We start from the raw sequence: 13,721 nt of genomic DNA, 5'->3' as shown, positions 1-13,721 counted from the left end.
AGGGTGTCAGAGTCCCTGGGGCTGGAGTTACAGCTGTGAGCTGCTATGTGGGTGCTAGGAATTGAATCCAAGACCTCTGGAAGAGCAGCCTGAGCTCTTAACTGCTGAGCCATCTCTCCAGCCCCCCTTAATTTAATCTTTAACCTTGATGGTCATTAGACAGTGTTCTCTGGCCTAACTTCATCCTTTCCTTCCTACTTGTTTCAGCAGTTTTGTTTTTGCCTTTGATTGTTGTATATGTGCAGTTTGAGTATCATTTAGCTCTGTGTTTGTGTTGGTATGTATTCTGCTGCTATTCTGAGTTTTCTGGATCTATGTTTAGTATCTATCATTACTTTGGGACACTTCTCAGTCATTGTCCCAAACATTTCTTCATCCCCTATTCTCACTGTGTGTAACAGTAGTTTTTATTTACCTGGCTCTGCCTGCTAATCTAGGCCTTGTCCTGGAAGCTTCTAGCTTCCAAACAATCTAATCTAGTCCTGGAAGGTTTTCAGCCTCTGAGGTTTTATCTTAGTTAGGATTTCCATCACTGTGAAGACACACCATGACCAAGGCAACTCCTATAAAGGACAACATTTAACTGGGGCTGGCTTACAAGTTCAGAGTCTTAGTTCATTGTCATCATGGCAGAAAGCATGGCAGTGTCCAGGCAGGCATGGTACTGGAAAAGGAGCTGAGAGTTCTCCATCTTGTTCCAAAGGCAGACAGTAGAAGACTGGCTTCAAGGCAGCTAGAAGATTCTCAAAGCCCACCACAGTGGCACACTTCTTCCAACAAGGCCACACATACTCCAACAAGGTCACACCTCCTAATTGTGCCACTCACTCCCTGGGCCAAGAATATTCAAACCACCACAGACTTACTGCTGAATAAGCTCACCCCTTTTTAGTTTTTGCTGCCTTCTGTCCATCTGGTTCATTTCAGCTGTTCTAGCTCAAACTCCTCTTCCAGCTGACTGATTCAGCCTCAGCCTCTCAGCCTCTCAGCCTCTCTCGGCCTCTCTCAGCCTATGAATTGCTATTTGGCCTCAGACTAACTCTAGCAATCTTCTCTAATCTTCTGGGTCCTTCTCATGCTCTTACTTATTCTGTCTTTACATGTGCCTGTGCAACTGTCCCGATAAAACTGCCTCCTCTGTGCAGCTCTCTTCTCTCCTTCCCTCTCTCCCCGTTAGCATCAGGGACTCCAAAGCCTGTGATGTCACATGGGCGGGCCTCATAGATCTGTTGCCAGGGCAACAGCCGCCATATTCCCAGAATCCTTTATGCTCTCCTCCCACCTTTACAAGCACATGGTGGCTCACAACCATCTGTAATGGGATCTGATACCCTCCTCTGGTGTGTCCGAAGAGAGCAGTGGTGTACTCATGTACATAAAATGAATAAATAAATAATTTTTTAAAAAAAGAATGAATGAAAGTGATAAAGTCAGAAATCCAGATCTGCATAAAAATGACAGAAAAATTATGAAGAAAACCAACTTCAACTTTAACATCCAATGTAGTACTTTGGTATTAGGTCTGGAAGGGCTCAGAAAACTGATCTGGAGAATGGAGGCAAAGTCTGGGAATGGAAGGAACCATCCAAGCAATGGGCAGGTTTCATGAAACGCCTGTAAGGTGGGCAAGGCAGATAATTAATTCAAGCAACAAAGTAAGACTGTACACAGTGTGCCCGGTTCTGTCCTTGGGGGAGGCAGTAAGAATCAACTCACTAAAGGGCTCCATCAAGTTAGTACTCAAAAGGAACTTGGAAAAGGAACCGTTGAATATTATAAATTACACGACAGCAAAGATGTGACACAGAAAAGCACCAAACGGCTGTAATCCTGCTGTCCAGGAGAACCCTGGCTAGCCCTGGGATACTTCAGACCGTTTAGGCGCTGGCAAGTCAGCATTTTTGAAAGCGATCGCCCTCTTCTGTTTCGCGAGAGGAATGACAGAACACTTCCTGAGAGCGGCTGGCGGCCCGGGGAAGGGCTTGGCAGATGCTGATTCAGGCACCTAGGTTTACAGAACACCAGCTTGCAGGGGTGATGAACAGTGACGCGAGGCCGCACATCACTTCCACAGTTCAGGGGACCTCGTGACGTCACAGCTCCCTCTGTGGCCTCTTCCGGGGCGGGAGGCTGCGCGCCCGGTCGGAAGTGACGTGCTCTCGCGTTCTGCGCAATGGCGGCATTTTAAGTTTAGCGGTCTGGACAGGTTGAAACACATAAATCACCTCCTGGGAGGAGACTGCAGGATTCTGGTGGCTCCGCGAAATGGACCCAGCCAGTCCGCCGACCCTCCGGTGCAGATGAGAGAGCCGGAGCTCCGCCTGCGGGGGCGTCCGGGAAGCCTGGGTAGAACGAAAGGAGGAAAGGGCGCCCGCGGTCTATGGCCCTACCTCCAGGGGTGGGTCCCGCGGCACTGCGGTTTGCTGCTGCTGCCAGCTGGCTGGTTGTCAGCCGTCGCTGCGTAGAGCACTTCCCGAGAGTGGTCGAGTTTCTGCAGTCCCTGCGCGCTGCTGCCCCCGGCCTGGTTTGTTTTCGGCACCATGAACGCCTGTGTATGGGCCTAAAGGCCAAGGTACTAGAAAGAGTATGACCTAAGGGGGCGGGATGCGAGGACCTAAGGAAGGACGACTGGTTGGGACTAAGACCAGCTGGAAAAGGGTAGGTATTCTGAGCTCTGTACCGTTCAGGTGGTGGTGGAACTGATCCTGCAGGAGCGACCCTGGGCCCAGGTCTTGAATGCCCTGAATCATCACTTCCCAGAGTCTGAAGATGTGAGTGCTATTTTGGACAGACCAAACTCGTTAGGCGTGATGCAATTAAGTTGCACCTGGGTTCTGGCGACACCTCTTCCCCCAAATTTTTCTGTCTTCAATGTCCTCAATAGACATTGTCTTGTCAACAGACAAAACAAGATAGGAAGCTTTTGGAGGCACGGGAAAATTTTTGCCTGCTTGTGAAGCAGCTGTCTGAGGACCCAGCTTTGAGCCTGCAGGTGAGGATGGTTGGTTTGGAGGATGTTATGTGATTCCTGTTTTTTTGTGTTTTGCTTGTTTCCTAAAATTCATCTGACCCGCTTCTCTTTCCCACATACAGGAACTAGAACAAGACTATGGGGAACCCTTTCTGGTTGCCATGGAAAAGCTGTTGTTTGAATACTTGTGTCAGCTAGAAAAAGCACTGCCTACAGTCAGAGCACAAGAGGTCGTTGAGGCAGGAGCACTTTAAGGGTGGAATGCTGGGTGGCTTCATTGAGAATTACGATCTTCATGTCTGTCACCTTGCCCACAGCTTCAGGATGCTCTAAGTTGGATTCAGCCTGGCTCACTGATCACTTCTTCTGTTGCTTTGCGACAATATGGTATGGACATGGGGTGGCCATTTCCAGGTAAGGGAACCATCTGAGATAACTAGCAATTTGGAGGTTAGTGTTTAGCTTGACCAAACCTGAGGCAGCTGATTGGAAGTATATGGGCCTGCAACACAGGCCTGACTTGAGTTTTAACCTGGTTCTAACTTTATAAGGCATGTTATTTTATCTTTCAGAGAGCTCTACTTCTGGCCGAGGGAATCTGGTAGAACCCATGGAAGAGAGTCCTCATAAGCAAACAAAGCCAGCACCCCACAGTCCTCTGCCTCAAGCTAAGCTTGGCCCTCAGCAGCCAGCTTCACGGGAGCACCCAGAACATTTAGCTGGCAACCGATTTAATCTGGCCCCTTTGGGAAAGCGAAAATTCCGATCACAGTGGACGTCTGCAAAGGCATGCCATAAAGAGCGGCCCACAGTCCTGCTGTTCCCATTTAGGAACATGGGCTTACCAGCTCAAGACGTATCTGACCCTAAAAGCAGGAAAGAACATGGAATGGACACAGCAGGTTCTATGGGAACAGAACCAGCCTGCATTGAGAAAGCCAAGACTCCATCTCAAACCTTGGGGAAAGGGGCATTAGAGGAAACCCCACCTGACTCAGCAGCTGCAGAGCCAAAGGAGTAAGAGTTCTTCTCCTGCCTTAGGAATCCATTCCCTGCTTGCTTCCCTTTTTCACCCAGCCTTTCCCTTGTCTTCACCTCAGGAACGGTGTGAATTGTGTGGATCCTCTGAGACACTCAACACCACCTCTTAAAGTCAAGAAACCAGGTAAGCAGGCTGAGTCAGAACTGGATCAGACGGCTTTGGGCCTTTTTTTGTTTTGTTTTGTTTTGTTTTGTTTTTCGAGACAGGGTTTCTCTGTATAGTCCTGGCTGTCCTGGAACTCACTCTGTAGAGCAGGCTGACCTCGAACTCAGAAATCCACCTGCCTCTGCCTCCCAAGTGCTGGGATCAAAGGCGTGCACCACCATCTTATGGCACTTTGGGACTATTCAAGGCCTGTGCTCACCTAAAAGTGGGTTTAGGTTTTATTTTTGCATTTTTCTTCGAGACAGGTTTTTTTTTTTTTCTTCATAACCTTGTCTGCCCTGGAACTCAATATGTAGACCAGGCTGGCCTTGAACTCAGAGATCCCCCTGCCTCAGCCTGGAGTGCTGGGATTAAAGGTGTGGGCCACTAAGCTAGGCCAAAAAAATGGTTTTAATTGTGGTTTCTTTCCTGCAGTGCTGTCCCCCACCCTGTGTAGCTCTTTTATTACCATAGGAGACTTGGTTTTGGACTCTGATGAGGAAGAAGAAAACAAGAAGAAAGAGAAGGTGAGTAGGAAGAAGCAGAAAGAAGAGCCAGAGGGTGGGCAGAGCAAGGCAGGAATCCATGTGAATCGTTCCCAGTTATAGGAATTATGCTTTCTTCTCTATAGGAGTCTTTGAAAAATTATCAGAAGACGAAGTTTGATACCTATATCCCCATGTTTTGTGACTACATCCCATAGTGTCCAGCCTATTCCTTTCTGGCTACATAAACAGTTCTTGCTCAGGTCCTCCGGAATACCCTCTGCACTCTGTCCATCTACCGATGCAGCTCTGCATGCAGTTTAGTGGAAAAGAAGAGGAAACCTAGACCTGAGATGCCTGGCTACATTGCTAAAAGCATTGTTAACACTTGAAAATTAAAGCTTGATTTGTCTCGCTCTCTTGATGGGAAGAAGAGTAATTAAGACTTGCATAGGTCTGTGTAGGTCATTCTTCAGAAACATAACAGGCTTAGGTCTGTGTAGGTCATTCTTCAGAAACATAACTGGCTTCTCATGGCTGGTTGAGGCCCTTTGCATATTTACTCCTTTGTAAAGGGCTCAGATTTACCTAGAAGGGTTTGGAGAGAGCCTAGAAGGGAAACCATCCTTATGCCATCCTAACAGTTGTCCCTAAGGCCAGAGTACTTTGTAAATTTTCATGCTGCCAACTTAGCTTAGGCTGGCTGGCATAGGTGCTTCATGAGAATAACATTCATTGTCCTTTATCCCACTGGGTCAGGGTTAATCCCAGGAGGAGCATCTAGATGCCAGCCTGTGCAGAAAGCCCAGCATTCATCTTTATGAAAGTATTTCAGATATATAAGTACTTCTAAGCTGTTTAGACATTTGATGATCTCATTTAATGAAGCTGGTTAACATGATTCCAACAGCCTTCCTTTTCCAGACCAAGGTCTGCCATTTCTGTATGGATCAGTATCCTTTTTTCCTAATCTTCAGGGACTGTCCCCAGGTTCTCATTTGTTGATCTCATGTCTTCTCTCTCGCCTCTCCGTAGTGCTGTAGCATTGTGTGTGTGAGTGTTTAGGAATTTGAATCAGGCAGCCACCACCACAGGGGCTGCCTCTCCAGGAGGCTCCAGTGGCAATATTGCTGCCTCAGGAAAGTTAGACTTCTTGGTTCTACTGGGAATTGCTGAAGATTGGATTCACTTGCTGGGTGACTCGGATAAAAGTAGTTCTCCGGCTTAATTCCTTCAATTTAGCAGCCCCTACATATGTGCATGTAGACCGGATGCCTCCTAGGATGTCATGAATAGTATGTTCCACGTCGCCTTTAAAGGGAACTTCTACTATCTTTCCCTCTGAGGCCCTTGGAAAACAAAAACTTTTATTACCTCCTCCTGCAGGATTCTTTAAGTCCAGTTACTCTTCCTGTCTCTAACGTTTATACCCCTTCACCATTTTTTTCTCAAGAATGATACCCTACATTTCCCAGAGGGTATAACACCATCTTCCATAGACTCATAGTCACCAAGAACACTCAGGTGCTAGCCCTTCATACATACCTGTACTCAGCCACACCTCCTGAATACTTCTTCATGGCTATTTCAGAACTCATTCCATAGAAGAGCTTGTATTTCTTGCCATCTCTCTCAATGAGTTCGCCACCTGATTCGCTGTGCCCAGCCAGCATGCCACCCAGCATCACAAAGTCAGCCCCTGCCCCTGCCAAAATCAAGAAGTTGGAAAAGATGCACCTGGCCAAGGTACCCATATAGGAACTGTCAAAAACAGCTTGTGTGAGTCTCACTTCCTGCTGGGTCTGTTTGCATAGCTGATCCACAATTCCTTGAGACTGTCTCTACTCTGGCCTCTGCCAGAGGGATTAATTTCCTCAAGATGTTTAAAGACCTAGAAGTTCCCTGACTGGCTTCTGTTCCTCCAATCTTCTGGTAACTTCATTTTACAATTCCCAACTCAGTATGATTTTGGTTGTAAGATGAAAGGTCTCCAATTTTTAAAGATCACCTTGGAAATAGAAAAATGAATATTTGTAGTTCTGTTCCTCAGGGTGATTTTGTAGGTTAGATATAGGGCTCAGCAATCTACACTACATTACATTGTCAATCTAGGGCATGTCATAAATGGCTCTGGCTCACCCTGGGGAGGATCAAAATCTCAGGATTTTCTCGATTGGTCATCCCAGGTGACATTTTAGGTTTCTTGGTCACTGGTTTATATTATGAATCTAAATGGTGTCTTCAGCTGTCTAGCTTGATAACTTGCTCTTAGATCCTCAGAGGTGATTTATCTTCTACAGGATCTTCCTGCAGTGCCCTCCCAGTCTCCTTACCAAAAGCCTTTGCCACATCCCCAGGACAGCTGCAGCCTCCATCCTACAAAGGAAGGAATGCTGTGAGAGACCATAGATTTCTCAAGACTTCTCAACTGCCCATGTCAAAGCGGACTAGAACTTGTGTCCTGACCAGGACTTCACCAGAGACCCACACTGCAGAAAATAGTCACTGCTGGGCAACCACAAACCCTCTCCAGGTCTTGAGACTTACTGAAATGATATGGCCTTTGAGGCCATGAGCAGCATCTGCACACTCCATCACTGCACTGAGCTGTGGATACCCCACTCCAGTTTTCTTCCGAGTTGTACAGACAGAGCCTGGGAAGAGTGACAAAAGTGAGAGTGAACTGTCCTATGGTTTTTGCCTTCAACCGGGCAGATGAGATGATGGCCCCAAGGAAACAGCTTACCAGGACCAATTCCTACTTTGATGATGTCAGCCCCAGAGAGGATTAGCTCTTCTACCATCTCTCCTGTTACCACATTTCCTGCCTGAGACAATGACCGAAACAGCACTCTTAGGACCAGGGGTGGAGAACAGCTTTTATGCTCTCATATAATCCATGCCTTGATTGTGACCTTCCTATTACAAATAAAGGGTACCTAGAGACCTCCTACAGGATCTTCCACCAACTCCAAAGGACCTAGATTCCTACTCACCCTTCCTCTCACCCCACATACATACTTTGACTTAGTGTGAAGGATAGAGGAAACAATATTGTCATTGAACTAGGATAAAACCAGGTCCAGAATGACCTTTAGGACAGCAAGGTGGGCAACAAGACATAAAGTGACATTAAAGAGCAGTTGGTGAGTCAGAAATTCCACTCAGATCGACAGTAGTGCCCTTTCAGTACAGAGAACCACTGCCCAGTCCTAAAGCTCCCTACCTTGAGAAAAATGGAAAGACATTAGAAGGTGGGCTGAAATAACCATCTGCCCAACAGTATGTGGACAATGCAACATCCCCCCTTTTCAATGCTGTGAAGAAAATAAAGCCTTGGATTGTCTCTAGTAAAGCTTCTAAAAAATCAAACATGGTTTTATATGATACTTCTTGTTGTACTGGGATTATAGATAGGTATCAGCGCCAGGCTTTCATGGGACACTTTATACTGTCCAGTAGGCACACCTGTGTGTAACAGGTATGTGCAGTGTGTAAATGTACCATCATTTTTTTTAAGTCCTTGATTAATGAACTATGAACCAAAGGTCAGAGATGTTGCATTGATTAATACCCATTTTAAACTTTGAACCATGACAGTAACATGTAGAGTAGAAATATCATGATAAAGCAGAGACCAAGTACTGATACAACAAAATGAAATGTCAGGAACGAGGAGACAAAAGTAACAGGTGTGGGACAATAATATTCAGAGTGTGGTGGTGCACGCCCTTAATCCCAGCCTCCAGAGGCAGAGGCAGACGGGTCTCTTGAGTTTGAGGTAAGACTGGTCTACAGAGTAATTTCATGGCAGCCAGAGATACAGAAGCCTTGTCTCAACAAAGCAAAAAGTAGAAACATACCATGATGGTGTGTTGGGGGAATCGCTTCCGTACATCCTTTACAAATTCAACAAAATGTTCAGAGTAACCATTAGCTACATCCAGGCATATATATTTTACTTGAGGAATAGCTTCCAGGATCTGTTCCAGCTGCTCAAAGTCAGCAGAGCCTGTGCCTGAGCTGGCAGCTAGATACTGTGGAGAAAAAGCATTACTCCAACCTGTAGCATTGTATCAGAAATGACATGGTAAGTGGCCAGTAGGGGTTAAAGGTGAGGGTTGATTTCCAAGAGCAAAAAAGAGGATTCCTGGAAAACTAATGAGCAGGGTACACCCAGAGTTACCTCAAGACAGTCGGGATTCTGGCTAGCAAACTCTTGCCACTGATGGATGTTGTAGTGCTTATGGATGGCAGTGAACAGGGAGAACTGAAGAGAAAAAAGAACCATCAAAAGGGCAGAAACTTTATAGACTATCTAGATATATCTTTATACTGCCTTGAGAGAAGAATAGTATGAGGAAGTTCATGGTTGAGCTTTCAGCCACTATTAGTCCTACAACCCCAGTACAGCCTTTACTCCCATTAGCACTTGTCCAGTATTCCTACCAAAGTACTGTACTCTGAGCACATTCATTGTTCATGACCTTAAAAGTGATAGGGACAGGCCAGGTGGTGGTGGCGCACCCTTTTAACCCCAGCACTTGGGAAGCAGAGGCAGGTGGATTTCTGAGTTCAAGGCCAGCCTGGTCTACAGAGTGAGTTCCAGGACAGCCAGGGCGACACAGAGAAACCCTGTCTCGGAAAAAAAAAAAGTGATAGGGACATGCTCTTGGTACAGTAAAACAAGTATCAGGGCTTGAAGAACTAAAGAGCCTAAATGGAGGGAGTTTGTCTACACTCAGCTCTAAGGAGATCCAGCTCTCAAATCATCTATGTTTTTCTCTCTTCTGGTTTACTTGCTGGCAGTAATCCAACAAGTCTAGACACAAAGTTAAAGGAGTAAGACTAGTGGAGCAACAAAATACTATTGCAACCATTCTCTTTTCTCCTGGAAAAGAACATATTTTTCATGTTAGGGACATAAACATGCAAATGCAAAGATCAATGGCGTCTCTTAGGCAAATTCAAAAAAACAATGATTCCCAGGCAGTGGTGGCACAGGCCTATAATCCCAGCACTTGGGAGGCAGAGGCAAGCAGATCTTTGAGTTCAAGGAGAGCCTGATCTACAAAGCAAAGTTCTAGGACAGCCAAAGTTACACAGAGAAACCCTGTCTTAGCTAAATAAATAAAACCTCTGACTCATGAAACTGCAAACTTCTCAATACTCTAGAAAGGCACTGAGAAGACACTGTGAATGCTGGTGTTTCTGCTTTCTGAGCATAAATGTGCAACCCCAAGAGTCAATAGTTGGTTGAAACAGCACAAATTTTACAAGTGAGAAGAAACACAAGGAAGTCATGTATCAGCCAGCCAAAGGGAGTTCTATGCGTAAAAGCTGGTATTCTGCTTTCTCAGTAAAAATCAACTGTCAACATGTTCATAAAAACTAAAGGTGGTCAGCAGGTCTTGAAGATATGTTGGTTTAATAAGTTCACCTAATATCTACAAACCCTAAGAAAAACTTTGCTTGTATCTAACCTTTTTTAAAAGTCATTATTGAGACTTGGCTATTTTTCTAAAATTTGATTTCCACAGTATTGAAATCCAGTCCTCAGTAAGGTTCATAGATTACAGCATGTCTTTTAACAGATTTGCCAATTCCTCAAATCCACCTGTCAGAGACGGCAGACAAGAGATAACAGCCGGAACTCTGAAGAGTTAGTAAATGGTAACAAATAAAGTAATAAAACTCCGTAATTATTAATTTCAGAGAAAGCACAACAAACATTCTACAAGAAACTAGAAAAAAAAAACAAGGTCTTTAAGGCTAACAGCCACAAACAGAACCCATCAACTAGGGCTACGTTGATTGACTAGCAAAGCACATTATGTTCTCAAAAGCACCCAGGCAACTATCTACCTTCTCAGCTACATGCATAGAGGCAAGTGATATTACTGTCAGGAGCAGTGTCTTCCATTTTCAAAGGGAACAATCTGTATTTAAGAACAAAACTTCCATTTGGAATAGATCTCAGAAACTCCCAGGAACCTAGAAGAGCCTTAAAGAAGTGAAAAATTAAAAGAACAGTAGGCATACAGGAAAAGTAATAAACTCCTTTCCTTTGTGATATTTCAGGTAGAATAATTTAGATACTCAAAACAGTATTTAATTTCTGGACTAAACAGTGACTGCTTAATGTTCAAACGATGAGTAACTGAAGAAATGCATGTGATTGGGCTGACCTGGGTGGGCACTGGAAGAATTTGGTAAAGTATATAATTTATGGGGGATTATAAATAAAAAAGATGAAACAAATCTAATTTTGAATCTCACTATTCAGACAGATTTTGAACTATCAAATGGTTTTTAGTAATGGAAGAAAATAGTAAGCCCAACATTCTATTAATTGCCAGAGACTAAGGGTAGAGATGCAGTTCCTCTGTAGCCACCTGGAATAATATTTGGTAGGGTGCATAAGGTTAATCTCACCTTACAGAGAACCTTAGCCATTTCAAAAGTACCCACGGTATCCATATTGGCAGCAATGATGGGGATGCCACTGTACATCTGCTTTGAGTTCCGGAATGAAAATGATCTTGTGAGATCTACCTGTAGACATTAACAGAACATTAAGCATTTCATTCATTCAGAAAATATGTATCATATTCGAATTCCACAGCTTTCTTGGTCCTGGTCCATTAAAAGCTTGAGGTCAAAAACAAAACAAAACAAAACAAAACAACAACTACAAAAAATAAATAAATAAATAAGGAGCTCACCTCACTTCGAGACTTAAGAGTGCTGCGTTTGGGCCTCAACAGGACATCCTTGAAGTCAAGTTTCACATCATTGTCAATATGAGGCATGATGCAGGGCTGGAGTTAGATTTAAAAAAAAAAAAAATGAGGCTGTAAGACTGGGAAGGAACAAAATTCTAAACCAAGTCCCCCGTGAGCCTCAATGTCTTGATGACGCTAGGACAAGAATCACCTCTAATGCCTAAATTGTGTAGAAGTCAGATCAGGGTATGGTCCTTTAAGTGTCGCTGGGGTCCTGTCTGGATTACACTAATGCTTCAATCCCACGTACGGTTTTTAGGGAGAACTGGAAAGAGATTATGATCTCTGAAGGTGCTTCCTTACCTAGTTAATCTCCCTTTTCCTGCCCCTGCAAAGGGCAATTTTGAGTAAGAAGCTGATTTAGTAAAGGAGGAGAAAAGAGATTAACCAGCTTCCGGCATAGCGGTACTCACTTCCTGTTGCTTTGACTCAGGTGGCAGTTGACCAAAGATTCTTCCGCTTAGCAACTAGCCGCGTGCAGCCTCGATGAGCCTTCAGGGTATCTCGAACAAGTTCAGCTAATTGCAAACCCGACTACCCAAGAAATTCTAGCTTCGGGCGCTGTGCAAGGCCTTCTGGGTAACAAAGTCCACACACGGAGGCTGCCGTTGAGTGCGAGCGGCAGGAGGACTACAACTCCTAGAATGCAAAGGATGGAGCTGCCTCCAAGCATGATGGGAAAAGTAGTTTGTTCAGTTCCAGCTCTCCGCTAACACCAGTTCGCCGGCCACGCGCAGGGTTTCAGGGCGTCGTCTGGCTATTCCTAAACCGGCTTGCTTTTCTCTTTACAACCCCACTGACACAAAACACGAGGGCATTCCTGAGCGTTTCGGGAACCGGGTGGAAAGAGGAGAGGGTGGGTCTGGAGAGTGACCCGGAAGCAGAAGTGTTCCTCGCCGTGGAGTGCTGGGAAGCGGCAGCGGCAGCAGCGACCACAGCGGGAGAAGCAGCACTCTAGCCGCCTGCAACCCCAACCTGGGAGGAAGATGCTAATTAAAGTGAAGGTGGGAGCGTTTCCAGACTTTCCAAGACTCGGTAGTGCTGGGTTAGCCGCTGCGCCTTAGGGGAGAGGCGGGAAGGAAAACCATGCCTTTCCTGAACTTGGAGGGTTGACTCCCTCGGGGCCCTGCGCGAGGCTTGATGGGAACTAGGGGGACCCCGGGAGGCTTTGAGCTCTGGAGGCCGGTCTAACCTGAAGACCTTGGGTCTTTGCCTCCCCTACTTCCTTGCCAGGTCTGTGTTCTGACCTAGAGGGAGGCAGCGTTTGTCCTGGTTTCACTGTATTCAAGCCCTTGCAGTCATAGAGAAGGCCTGGCAGCAGCTTGGCTACTCACTCCAGAATTTTGTGGGAAAGCTTTGTCCCCTATTCTTCATGCCTAGATTGTATACGTCCCTCTGGTCTCAACGTAGGCTCCCTCCAAAGCAAAACATTTGGTTGTCTGATGAAAGTGAGGGCCTTTCAGTAGCTAGACTATGAACCAAGGTTAGTGTCTCACCCGTCTTTCAGTAGCTAAGCTAGGAGTGTGACCACTAGGCAGGCACCTTCCTGTCGGAACTGGACGTTAAGAACTAGCCTCACCTCTTTGGCCATTCAGACTACTTATTGGTGCGTTGGTTCTTGATACTCTTCTTCAGCTTCCTTAGATCTTCAGTTTTAAACCCTTATCAGGCCATTCTGCTGTTTTTACCTTTGTACATTTAGACAGAGACACAAAAATGATAATAATGAGGAGGCCTGGCGTTAATCTGACCTTTTCATTGCTGTGTAATGACTGAAGACAGATCTTCAGTTACTGGATACGTCAGCTGTTAGCCTTGTTTTCTTCAGTCCTTCCAAATAACTTTAATTAAAGATTGAGGCCAGAGGGCAGGTTGATTACTGTTTTTCAGACATAGGTAATCTATGAGTTAGCAATAGATCTTTGAGTCTTAAACACCATTTTATTCATTGTTTTTAAGATATACAACACTGTGTTCTGGGTAGGCTTCTCAGACTTAATGAATCATAAGAATGGTGGTGGAGGAGGTGGACTACTTGGGTTTTTGAACCAGCCTCTGTATCTGTAGCCTAGGTTGCTCTCAAGCTTGTGGAGATCCACCTGTGTTAGCCCTCTAACTGCTGACTAAGACAAGCTGATGGCAGTGGCTCCCCCTCCCTGCCCCCATCCACGGTTCACAGTCCTTGTGTGTGTGATCCTCCAGAGGCTAGGATTGCAGGCAGGCATTGTCTTAGTATTTGCCACTCTCCTCTTCTGCAACACCTGATTTTTTTTTTTTTTTTTTTTTTTTTTTTT

The 13,721-nt window shown here is 45.4% G+C and overlaps 3 protein-coding genes across 9 annotated transcripts in view; 2 read left to right on the top strand and 1 right to left on the bottom strand.

Annotated features, from left to right (window-relative positions):
- Positions 1-2,121: 2,121 nt before the first annotated feature.
- Positions 2,122-8,014, top strand: Tinf2 (TERF1 interacting nuclear factor 2). 5 transcript variants are annotated; one of them, XR_004116078.1, is made up of 10 exons: positions 2,123-2,572; positions 2,688-2,771; positions 2,903-2,992; positions 3,094-3,201; positions 3,289-3,385; positions 3,544-3,988; positions 4,072-4,136; positions 4,593-4,684; positions 6,234-6,388; positions 6,943-7,072. XR_004116078.1 is itself a non-coding variant. In XM_031361232.1 (9 exons), exons 1-9 carry the CDS (start codon positions 2,381-2,383, stop codon positions 7,039-7,041), a joined length of 1,245 nt encoding a protein of 414 aa, XP_031217092.1. In that variant the 5' UTR covers positions 2,122-2,380; the 3' UTR covers positions 7,042-8,014. The 5 variants fall into 5 exon arrangements, 4 of the variants coding, with proteins under 4 accessions (XP_031217092.1, XP_031217091.1, XP_031217093.1 ...); XM_031361232.1 differs by lacking the exon at positions 6,234-6,388 and having other exon boundaries at positions 2,122-2,572; positions 3,289-3,358; positions 6,943-8,014; XM_031361231.1 differs by lacking the exons at positions 6,234-6,388; positions 6,943-7,072 and adding an exon at positions 4,789-5,064.
- On the bottom strand, positions 5,500-11,988 carry Gmpr2 (guanosine monophosphate reductase 2). Of its 3 annotated transcripts, none has more exons than XM_031361234.1 (10): positions 11,841-11,988; positions 11,368-11,463; positions 11,078-11,197; positions 8,829-8,912; positions 8,506-8,679; positions 7,389-7,470; positions 7,190-7,296; positions 6,976-7,018; positions 6,188-6,347; positions 5,500-5,991 (listed from the first exon to the last, which is right to left on the bottom strand). In XM_031361234.1, exons 2-10 carry the CDS (start codon positions 11,452-11,454, stop codon positions 5,802-5,804), a joined length of 1,047 nt encoding a protein of 348 aa, XP_031217094.1. In that variant the 5' UTR covers positions 11,455-11,463; positions 11,841-11,988; the 3' UTR covers positions 5,500-5,801. The 3 variants fall into 3 exon arrangements, with proteins under 3 accessions (XP_031217094.1, XP_031217095.1, XP_031217097.1); XM_031361235.1 differs by having other exon boundaries at positions 11,731-11,843; XM_031361237.1 differs by lacking the exon at positions 11,841-11,988 and adding an exon at positions 11,579-11,834.
- A 121-nt stretch (positions 11,989-12,109) lies between these two features.
- The window catches only part of Nedd8 (NEDD8 ubiquitin like modifier), a 6,867-nt gene continuing 5,255 nt past the window's right edge, over positions 12,110-13,721 (top strand). The window contains exon 1 of the mRNA XM_031361240.1: positions 12,110-12,431. Within this exon, the coding sequence (XP_031217100.1) occupies positions 12,414-12,431 (18 nt within the window). The 5' untranslated portion in view covers positions 12,110-12,413. The remainder of the gene's footprint in view (positions 12,432-13,721) is intronic.

Source organism: Mastomys coucha, unplaced genomic scaffold (assembly GCF_008632895.1).
Source record: "Mastomys coucha isolate ucsf_1 unplaced genomic scaffold, UCSF_Mcou_1 pScaffold9, whole genome shotgun sequence".
Lineage (NCBI taxonomy): Eukaryota > Metazoa > Chordata > Mammalia > Rodentia > Muridae > Mastomys > Mastomys coucha.
This window is presented reverse-complemented; position numbering and strand designations above follow the sequence as displayed.

What these genes read in the sequence shown, in the direction of transcription:
- Tinf2 (XM_031361230.1), top strand. Translation starts at nt 2,381, where the DNA reads ATGGCCCTACCTCCAGGGGTGGGTCCCGCGGCACTGCGGTTTGCTGCT. An exon ending in GTATGGGCCTAAAGGCCAAG is followed by an intron (nt 2,573 to 2,687) that starts GTACTAGAAAGA and finishes TGTACCGTTCAG; the next exon opens with GTGGTGGTGGAACTGATCCT. An exon ending in GCAGCTGCAGAGCCAAAGGA is followed by an intron (nt 3,989 to 4,071) that starts GTAAGAGTTCTT and finishes TCTTCACCTCAG; the next exon opens with GAACGGTGTGAATTGTGTGG.
- Gmpr2 (XM_031361234.1), bottom strand. Translation starts at nt 11,454, where the DNA reads ATGCCTCATATTGACAATGATGTGAAACTTGACTTCAAGGATGTCCTG. An exon ending in TCCCCCAACACACCATCATG is followed by an intron (nt 7,471 to 8,505) that starts GTATGTTTCTAC and finishes TCATTGTCTCAG; the next exon opens with GCAGGAAATGTGGTAACAGG. An exon ending in TCAAAGGCCATATCATTTCA is followed by an intron (nt 7,019 to 7,189) that starts GTAAGTCTCAAG and finishes CTTCCTTTGTAG; the next exon opens with GATGGAGGCTGCAGCTGTCC.